The following is a 10,866-nucleotide window of genomic DNA, read 5'->3' on the forward strand; positions in this document are numbered from 1 at the left end:
TGAAAGCAACTTGCCCTGATGAATCTTAAAACATGCCAGTGTCATTGTTTTATCTCAAGATGCACAATAGTATTGGGTTTTGTTTCTACTTAAATGTCCTAACTGAACTAAAGTCTAATCCTGGCTTAATCTAAACCCTGTCTGTAAAACCAGGCCTATAAGTAAGACATTTGTAAGTTGACTTAAAATGTATAAAAAGTGTAAACAAGAAACACTTTCCAAAAATGTTGTTTGTGCAATCTAACATTGTGTCTTCAGTCTAAAAATGTGCGTCTGACAACATAAACTATGATAAAACTATCATAAAAAATACAATAAATGCAGTCTGTATTTAGTGCACAGTATTACAAACTGAAATTCCATTAGTTTTCAATTATAAATTGCAGTAATTCTCTCAAATCTACACATTTGAACTGACATGTAACGTTAGCACAATAAGTGCGGCATTCATAAGTTGATTTTAAAAAATTATAATAAATGAAACACTTTGAAAATGAAACCCATGATGTTGTTTGCACAATCCAATTCCAATCCAATGTGTATGACAATATAAAATAAGAAAAAAAATCTATCATAACTCAATGTGCTATATTTTGATCTTAAAGTCAAGGTACGTCAATTATAAATTACACCGCGATTCTCGATTCTACACATTTGAACCGGAATGTTACATTGGCACTAAGTAGCCCTCAGCATTCGTAGACTTAAGTCAACAACATGTTTATTAGATCCTATACCAACTAAACTACTGAAAGAAGTGTTACCTGTAGTGGAAGAGCCTCTCCTCAATATTATTAACTCGTCTTTATCTCTAGGTCATGTTCCAAGAACATTTAAACTGGCAGTTATAAAACCTCTCATTAAGAAACCACAATTAGATCATAATAATCTAGCAAATTATAGACCCATTTCAAATCTTCCATTTATGTCTAAAATATTAGAAAAAGTGGTGTCCGCTCAACTGGGCTCTTTCTTGCAACAAAATGATATCTATGAAAAGTTTCAGTCTGGATTCAGACCGCATCATAGCACTGAAACTGCGCTCGTTAAAATCACAAATTATTTACTTTTAGCTTCTGACCAAGGCTGTATCTCAATACTAGTTTTACTTGATCTTAGTGCTGCGTTCAATACTATAGATCATACATTACTCTTAGATCGACTACAAAATTATACTGGTGTTCAAGGACAAGCACTAAGCTGGTTCAAATCATACCTATCTGACCGCTACCATTTTGTCTATTTAAATGGAGAAAAATCGATCATAACTCCAGTAAACTATGGAGTGCCGCAGGGATCTGTGTTAGGCCCTCTGTTATTTTCAATATATATGATGCCACTTGGAAATATTATAAGGAAACATGGAATTAGTTTCCATTGTTATGCTGATGACACTCAAATATATATTTCATCAAGGCCGGATGAAAACGCTAAATTTTCCAAATTGACAGAGTGTGTTAAAGATATAAAAGATTGGATGACGCGTAATTTTCTTTGATTAAATCCAGACAAGACAGAGGTAATACTTATCGGTTCAAAAAACCGCCCACAAAACCTCGCACAATACAACTTTAACATCATAGGATGTCCTGTTACTTTATCCGCTACAGTAAAAGACCTGGGTGTTATACTCGATTGCAACCTGTCTTTTGAAAATCATATTTCATATGTTACAAAAACAGCCTTTTTCCACCTTAGAAACATTGCTAAGCTACGTAATATGCTATCAGTTTCTGATGCAGAAAAGTTAGTTCATGCATTCATGACCTCGAGACTGGATTACTATAATGCTTTATTAGCTGGTTGTCCTGCATCCTCAATAAACAAGCTACAGTTAGTCCAAAATGCCGCCGCTAGAGTTCTTACGAGATCAAGAAAATATGATCATATAACACCGATTTTATCATCACTGCATTGGTTACCTATAAAGTTCCGTATTAATTATAAGATATTGCTACTGACTTATAAAGCCCTAAACGGCTTAGCTCCTGTCTATTTAACGGATCTTCTATCGCCCTATAATCCATCGCGCTCTTTAAGATCACTAAATTCAAGGCTTTTGGTCATACCTAGGATATTCAGAACCACCAAAGGAGGGAGAGCATTTTCACATTTGGCTCCAAAACTCTGGAATAGTCTTCCTGATACTGTTCGTTGCTCAGACTCGCTCTCCCAGTTTAAAACTAGATTAAAGTCGCATTTCTTCAGCCAGGCATTCATATAATCCCACAGTTCAAACTACAATCCGGCCTCTAGCTCATAAATGCCAGAGGAGAACTGGCCCCCGACTGAGCCTGGGTTCTCCCAAGGTTTTTTTTCTCCATTAGGTCACCTGATGGAGTTTTAGGACACCATTAGGTCACTTGATGGAGTTTTTCGGTTCCTTGCCACTGTTGCCTTTGGCTTGCTCAGTTGGGGATATTTTGGGGATATTTAATTTAATTTTATCAATCAATAAATTCCTCTTGAAACAAACTTTGTTGTATTATTTAAATTTAATACTGTGAAGCTGCTTTGATACAATCTGTATTGTGAAAAGCGCTATACAAATAAACTTGACTTGACTTAAAAAAAAGTGCAAAAATTTTGTTTTTCGCATTCAACATCCTATCTTCAGTCAATAAACAAATGTGTACGACAACGTAAACTACAACAAAACTATCGTAAAACTACAATAAATGCAGCCTGTATAAAGTGTGCGCTATATTCCGAGCTGAAAGTTTTAAGTTTTAGCAGTTAAAATTGGGGCAGCAGTGGCTCAGTGGCTCAGTGGTTCATGTAGGTTGTCTACAAACCGGAAGGTTGGTGGTTCAATCACCCTGACCAAGTGTCGAGGTGTCCATGAGCAAGACACCTAACCCCAGCTGCTCCCGACGAGCTGGATGGCGCCTTGCATGGCTGACACCGCCGTCGGTGTATGAATGAGTGAATGAATGGGTGAATGTGAGGCAATATATAAAGTGCTTTGGAGGCCATGGGTCTGTTGAAAGCGCTATATAAATGCAGTCCATTTACCATTTACCAGTTATAAATAACACAGCGATTCTCGATTCTGCACGTATGAACTAGCATGTAACACTCACATGCAAACCAACTGAGAACCAAATGGCACAACAAAATATTCCAACCCACTTTAAATGTGTTGTAGACCAATGGCATTGGAATTGTCTTGAGCACCAATGGCATTTTGGCATCAATAGGCATATTTACACATACATACACACACACACACACACACACACACACACACACACACACACACACAATATGCTAATTATCAAAAATACTAAACTCAACAATACAAGAAAAACATTTGACATCAATTATAAATTACAACCACAAATAATGAGTTCATCCTTCAGTTTTGATGTCAAAACATAAACGGATATGCACGTAAGAAATGCAACAACAAAAAAATGACAAAGAAACCATCAATTTTGTGTGTAAACAAAATTAAAAAGTTAAAAGAAAACAACAACTTTTTAATCTGAACCCATTTACAATGAAGATTTTCAATCGTTTCCTCACACAAAGCTATCATATGACTCGGAATATTGTGAAAAAACTCATATGGACCAGTTTTTTAGTTCATTTTATGGAGCTTGACAGCCGTGAAGTGGCTATATGAAAAAGAACAGTGTGAACATTGTTCAAAAGTTCTCCGTTTTTGTTCTACAGACAAAAATAACAACATGCGGGTTTGGAATGACATGAGATGGAATATATAATAAGAGATTGAATTTTTGGCTGAACCAATTCTTTGATGTTAATGATGTCATTTGAACGGTTACGAAACTAAATGTGTGTCTGCGCGCATTAACGGCTGCTTACGAGTGTGTTTGTGTGCATCTGTGTCTGTGCAGAAGTAGTGACAGTACTGATCTGAATTTAAAAGACCCCCTGTTGTTCTTCGACGAAGTTAAAAGCATCACATCAGAGCGCTTTCGCCTTTGAGAAACATCAGGCCTATAGGTGCTTCATACGGGTTCCGACCACGCCGCCTCTCCTGCAAACATCTGCTTTCATTTCATCACATCGATATTTAAGGCATATTTGACAGCGAAAGGTATCAGACCAGAGAAAGTAAGGTTCGCTATCAAGTGTAATTGAATGCGTCAGAGCGGTGTGCGAGTGTGGGAGTCAAATGTAAATGCAGGGATGGAAGTAGGACTGTGTGTCCTTTGATTTTTGCAGCTCTTGTAGTCTCAGGCCTGCTTTGCCTTCCACACATTTTATTCTATACATTCAGATGAAGTCCAGAGGGCACAAACAAAGGCAGAAATGCTTTCAAGGGAGCATGACAACAACAAATGCGCTCTGATAAACACTGGTCTCCATCCCTGTCATCGACAACAGGCCCAAATTGCCCCACTGAAAACAACAAATTAAAGTACAATATGTCAAGTGCAACAGTGACACGTTTGTGACTCCAAAGTCTTGGCGCCCAACGCGGGGCAGAAACCTTCAGAGTAATAATTGATTTATCAGACGTTGGACAATTTCAGCACATAAGACAGCAGAAAACCTCTTTCTCTGAGCTGTTCTTATATGACAGATGGCTACAAGAGATAAGAAAGTAAACTGTGCTATTTTATATCTAGATATATACACCACAAAACCAGTCAAGAACGCTGACAATACGTTTTTTATTTAGCCATTATGACATTATTTGTATTGTTATTGCATGTCCTTGAATTGTCATTTTGAAAATGCAAATCTCATTCTCGTAAACCTAAAAAAAGTTGCTGAATAAAATTTCTAAGTACAATCAACTTGGATGTTTAAGTCATATCAACTTAAATTACATTAAACTGACTTAAAAATTAGTTGAATCTTGCATAAGGCTGTTAAAGCAATGTAAAAACACATGTTGTCATAACTTATTGATCATATCATTTTTTACAGTGAATGTCTTTGTTGTTGCCTTCAATTTATGCATTTTTTACAAAAAATATCACATATGGATCTAGATATAGATTCTAGACTCTAGATTTCAAGATTTAGACTAATTAGCCATTGTTTATGCAGATTGCAGTATGACACGCCGTTAAAGATATATGAATTTCTAATTACAGCATGTTTAAAGGATACATAAATGTGATGGACTTAACTTAGGCACCAGAAATACGACCATAAATATAATTTAGGCAATAGCCGTGAAAACTTAGTGAAGTACATAATCCCGATGCATGAAGATGCCCATGAGCGGCGAGTTAAAACTGCCGTCGCTCTCCATGAATCTCGAGGATCAAAGACACTCTCTGTGATAAAGGGAGACATTTTTACTCTCGCTAATGGGTTAGAAACACAACTGCAACCATCTCCAAGACTACAACCGTCCATTAGCATCGAAACCGAAGGTTCATTCGCCAATCATGTGCCAAGTAATGATTTCCTTTGCAAACAGAAACATGAGCATTTGCAGTAATGAATTGGCACTTTCCACAAAAATGGTACAAATAGGCCCAGAAACTCTTAAAAATGACTTTTTTCTCCATTTTTTTTCTGTCAAAATTTTTCCCCCAACTGTTTCAAACCATGTTGAAACATGTCTAAATGCAGTTTAAAACATATTTAGCATTTTTTCTAGAATTAATTAAATAATTATAAATACAATGTAATGGATTTATACCAATGTGTTAAATATTAATAAACAAAAATCAACAGGATGAGTAACAGGGTGGCAAATTTAGCCTAAATTAAGCAGTCACTTAGTAAGAGACCAAAATAGACCAAAAGTTGATTTCATGGGAACCTGTGAATTAAAGATTTTCTTTTTTTTTACTTTTCTTTTTCTTTTTCTTACAACAACTTCGGTAACAGAGTTGAATGGCTGAGCTTTACAAATGCAGTAAACACATTTTTTTTGTAAAAGCTGTGTGCAAAAAAATAGGGGGAAAAAATTGATATTTTTTATACATCTGATGTGCTCAAAACTAGCTATTTTTCATACTAGGTGAATTCTATGCTACATAATACTCTAATAACAAAAGTATAAATGCCTTTTCATGCCAAGGACAGCTAATGTTCTAATACAGTCATCGCTATAGTTAACTATAAAGTTATTGTTGTTGGTGTGACCGTGCCTTAATGGTAGATTAAAATATAATAATAGAAATCTAAATAGTTCACACAAATAAAAAAAAGCTATCTAAATGCTTTAGAAAATAATAATAATGGGACACCAAAAGTTTTATCCTTATTAATATTTGATTTCCTTTAATGTTTTATTTAGGAGTAAAAGCCAATGTCGCCTAGAATTTGTAACTAGCAATTTCGAAGAAAACGAGACACAAATGGTTCTTGGCAGAGAAGTCACTGGTGGGACTGTACTCCGTTAACATCTGAATGATTTTTGTGTCAAACTGACGTAACGAACTGGAGGTCAAGAATTACATCATCGACCGGTGAGCCTGGAATTCATTCGTATGTCTTAAATAAAAACGATAATGTTAAATTATGCATGGCCGTTTGAGGAACAGGAAACTAAAGATATATTGCTGCGTACCTGTTTTAAATCTTATTCTAAAAGAAACACAGTGATAAACTAGATAGAAACCATGAAGAGGGAATACTCAAGCCGTAAGCATCAGGCATAGCCTTTAGCAGATTCGTGAACGGGCTGAAGAGCACCCTTCAAGAGTTGGCAGCTGAATCGACTGACAGTTGTATACACACATACATATACACACATACATACATGTATTTTTTCCCACATACATCAATATCACACTGCAAGGTAACATTGCATGTACTGTATGTATGTATGTATGTATGCATGCATACATATATGCATACATGTAACATTGCATGCAGTTGGATCTACCAGATGCTTTATTATAAAAAGGGTTTTACACTTTATTACTCCAAACACATATTTAAAACAGTCAATGCGGTCTAATGTCGCAGCTGTATTTTAGCTGTGAACCATCTATTGTGAAAAACACTGAACACCATATCCTAATGATAAATGCTCAGTCCTGACCCTGAGGCACATGTGCAAACAATGTGTTCTCTTAAACAAGTAGGCCTACTCGAAGTTCGCATGAAATGGCGGTCATTTTAAGATCTGTTTAATGAAGCTAAACACCCCAAACCTAATGAGCAATATTTAAAATAAGGATCATTTCCCTTCAATAATGGATTATAAAACCAAGACCAAACTGCAATAACTAGAAACCCACGCTGCCAAAACAGAAACCAAGCACAAGAGGGGAACATTTCTCAAGCCAATACGTCTTTCACAACTGAATCATGAGTCAAGTCTTAAACCAATATGAAAATTGCAGCGTTGACTTTCAACAAAGGCCTATCCCAGGAAAACAGCATTAATAACCAGCCCGGCAGTCCAGATTGCTATCATCCGCATGCATGATTCCAAATTCCTCATTCTTTACATAAATTTAGACCTTTTTAACCAGAGATTGTTTCCAGATTCACACAGAGCGCCAAAATTACCACCTGAACCACAACGCCACCTGATTCCATTTATTATAAAATCTAGCTCATGTCTGCCATGTTGCAAAATTGCATCCAAACAATAAAGCAGTTTGGCTGAACATAAACTCTTACAAAACAAGCACTATGATATGAAGGTCACATAACTCTACAATCACATTAACAAATGGAACGCAAACTCGGTTCGGTTTTTGCTTTCAAGTGGAAATTCTGGTCCAGTGTTAATAATATGACATATTTCTATTAGACAGATTGATACATCACCCAAAAGGAAATATCTAGCCAACATTACACTGGCAGAGACACATTTACCACACTAAGTATTCAGTCTACAGGCCATTAGTGTTTTCGGTTCGCAGTAATGGAGCCCTTAGGGAGCTGCACTTGTTGCGCTGGTTGATTTGTTTATGGTAACCACATTTTGTCAACAGTTTATTGAATGTCTGCTCAATAAACTTGGTAACACCATCCCTTTGTACCAAACCCCACATGAAATGTTTATTTCAACATGGACAGTAAATCCATTTTCATTTACAAGTCAACCCTAATGCTCTGTTGAGATTTGTATGTATAAAAATACAGTTAAAAAGCATTATTCAGATATTATTAAAGCTTTAACCCTTTGTTGTATCATAAATTAGGCAATTTTTTTTCATGGAGGACATTTGAAGGATATCATCAGGAATACGGTATAAATCTGATTTTAAAAAGTGAGATCCGTGTATAAAAATGCAGTCCAAAAGCAATATTCAGAAATTATTGAAGCATTAACCCTTTATTGGATCACAAATTCTGTAAAATTGTGTCCAGAATGTTGCCATTTGTCAATTGGAGAAACTTAGAAACTTATTTGGACATTTGAATGTTATAATCAAGAATAAAGTAAATCTGATATTTAATGTTAAAAAGTTAGATTGATACGTATAAAAATGCAGTCCAAAACCAATATTCAGATACTGATGAAGCTTTAACCCTTTGATGGATAACAAATTAGGCAAACCTTTGTCAAAGACGTGGCCATTTTTCAATTCGAGAAACTTAGCAGAATGAAATCAATTTTTTTCATAGGGGACGTTTAAAGGATATGATCAAAAATACGGTATAAATCTGATATTTAATGTTAAAAAGTGAGATCTGTGTAATGCAGTCCCAAAAGCAATATTCAGATATTATTGAAGCATTAACCCTTTGTTGGATCACAAATTGTGCAAAATGTTGTCAATTAGAGAAACTTAGCAGATGGAAATCAAATTATGATCATTTTTTTCATGGAGGACATTTGAAGTATAAATCTGATATTAAATGTTACAGCATTTTACAATCTATTGGAACAGCCTCGAACATCTTCAAACTGAGAATGATGGTTAATCAAATATCAAGTCGAGGTAATTGTGGGTTTGGTTGCCAGTTTGAGGTGGTGATGCCTTTTAGTGATGAATCATTCGGTTACATTTGCTATTAACCTAATAAACTGTTGTGCTGTAAATGCAACCCTGCCATTTATACCGAGTTCTGTGTGCGCATCTGATGGATCAGTACAAAACACCGCATTATTATTCCTAATAAAACACAAAGATGGCACTGCATTTAAAAGCCATCAGGGAGTCACAGTTTAGCAGACAATCTCAGCCAGATGCTTTTATTAAAAAAATGACACTCATACCAGAGTTAAACCATAATCTATTGCAAATAAACAACTTTATATCCTCTACAAACTACTTTATCTCCCTCAGCGAATTCAAATGTGGATGCAGTTCTGGTCCTGGATGATCCCACCGCATGTTCCCTTTATCTGACACACCCAGTTCAGGTCTTGAAACTTCTACTAAGGATCTGATTGAATAAATGAGGTATTTTAAGTATAGGCAGACATCCAAAAGGTGCATTTTTGGGGTTCTCCAGGAACCTGAACTGCAAGAACTTTTATATTCTCCAAAGAAACAAAGTCCTCAAGAGCCTGAAAGATGGTTCTTAAAAAAGAGGGTGTTGAGAACCTTTTTAAAGAGTCTAAAAGATCTCTAAACAGATGTACTTTTACAACTTAAACAATTAGTTAAAAAACATTTTCTTCTACTACAACTTCTAAGAAAGTATACTTAACTGACTGTTTATTGATTTACTCAGTCAGCAAAGCGCTCTTTCTCTTTTACAAATTACAAGTTATGTAGGCTAATTATAGTATATAAGCGTTAGATAGATAGATAGATAGATAGATAGATAGATAGATAGATAGATAGATAGATAGATAGATAGATAGATAGATAGATACTTCCTAACATACAAAAGTTTTATATCAATAGATATTACATATTTCTGCAATAGCCTAGATGCGTTAATAAAGTAGAGTTTGAAATGCCTTACCTTGCTCAGCTCCAGCCACTGTCAGCGTTTTAACCAGCAGAATTAATCCCGACATGCTCAGAAATGCCAAAATAAAGTCGGACATCGTGGCTGGATGTAGTCCCGAGCAGATCCGTTCTCCGCCAGCGCCGATGATGATGATGATGCCCAAGTTGAGTGAAACCGGTCTGACGCCCCGCAGCGCAGCTCCTCCCGCAGGTGTGCGCGCGCGCGCACGTGCGTGTGTGTGTGTGCGTGTGTGTGACTGTACGGACAACACGGACTGCTTGCGCCTCCGTTTGAGGATAACGAGGTAGGATGGGAGGGAGGGAGAGAGAGAGAGAGGGAGGGAGGGAGGTACGATGGGAGAGAGAGGGAAAGACGGGGATAGGACAACGGTAGGGGTGAGAGAGAGAGAGAGAGAGAGAGAGAGAGAGAGAGAGAGAGAGAGAGAGAGAGACCTATCACAATACTGAAAAATGAGAAATGAGATTATGCATGTGGTGGACACTAGACAGACAGACAGACAGACAGACAGATAGATAGATAGATAGATAGATAGATAGATAGATAGATAGATAGATAGATAGATAGATAGATAGATAGATTTATAAATATATATATATATATATATATATATATAGAGAGAGAGAGAGAGAGAGAGAGAGAGAGAGGTAGATAGATAGATAGATAGATAGATTTATAAATATATATATATATATATATATATATATATATATATATATATATAGAGAGAGAGAGAGAGAGAGAGAGAGAGAGAGAGTCCAGAATAAAAAGGATGAGGAAGAAAACCGTACAGAAAGGAGTACTTGTACAACTATCTTTGTGAGGACCAGTTTGAGTTTTAGACCATTGGAGTGAGGACAAAGAGAGTAAAGTAAGGACATTTTGGCCGGTCCTCACTTTCCGAGACCCCTTAAAAAGGCCTGTTTGAGGGTCAAGACTTGGTTTTAGGGATAAGGTTAAGGGTAGGTTTAGGGTCAGGGTTCGGGTTAGGCACTTAGTTGTGATGGGTAAGGTTAGGGTAAGCGGCTAGAGATTGCATTG

At 36.3% G+C, this 10,866-nt stretch overlaps 1 protein-coding gene across 2 annotated transcripts in view; it reads right to left on the bottom strand.

The window, feature by feature from the left end:
- lrp1ba (low density lipoprotein receptor-related protein 1Ba) overlaps positions 1 to 10,080 on the bottom strand; it is a 259,135-nt gene extending 249,055 nt beyond the window's left edge. For both annotated transcript variants that reach the window (XM_082138205.1, XM_082138204.1), the window contains exon 1: positions 9,820 to 10,080. In XM_082138205.1, the coding sequence (XP_081994331.1) occupies positions 9,820 to 9,904 (85 nt within the window). In that variant the 5' untranslated portion in view covers positions 9,905 to 10,080. The remainder of the gene's footprint in view (positions 1 to 9,819) is intronic.
- Positions 10,081 to 10,866: the final 786 nt, after the last annotated feature.

Source organism: Leuciscus leuciscus (assembly GCF_965113295.1).
Source record: "Leuciscus leuciscus genome assembly, chromosome: 15".
Lineage (NCBI taxonomy): Eukaryota > Metazoa > Chordata > Actinopteri > Cypriniformes > Leuciscidae > Leuciscus > Leuciscus leuciscus.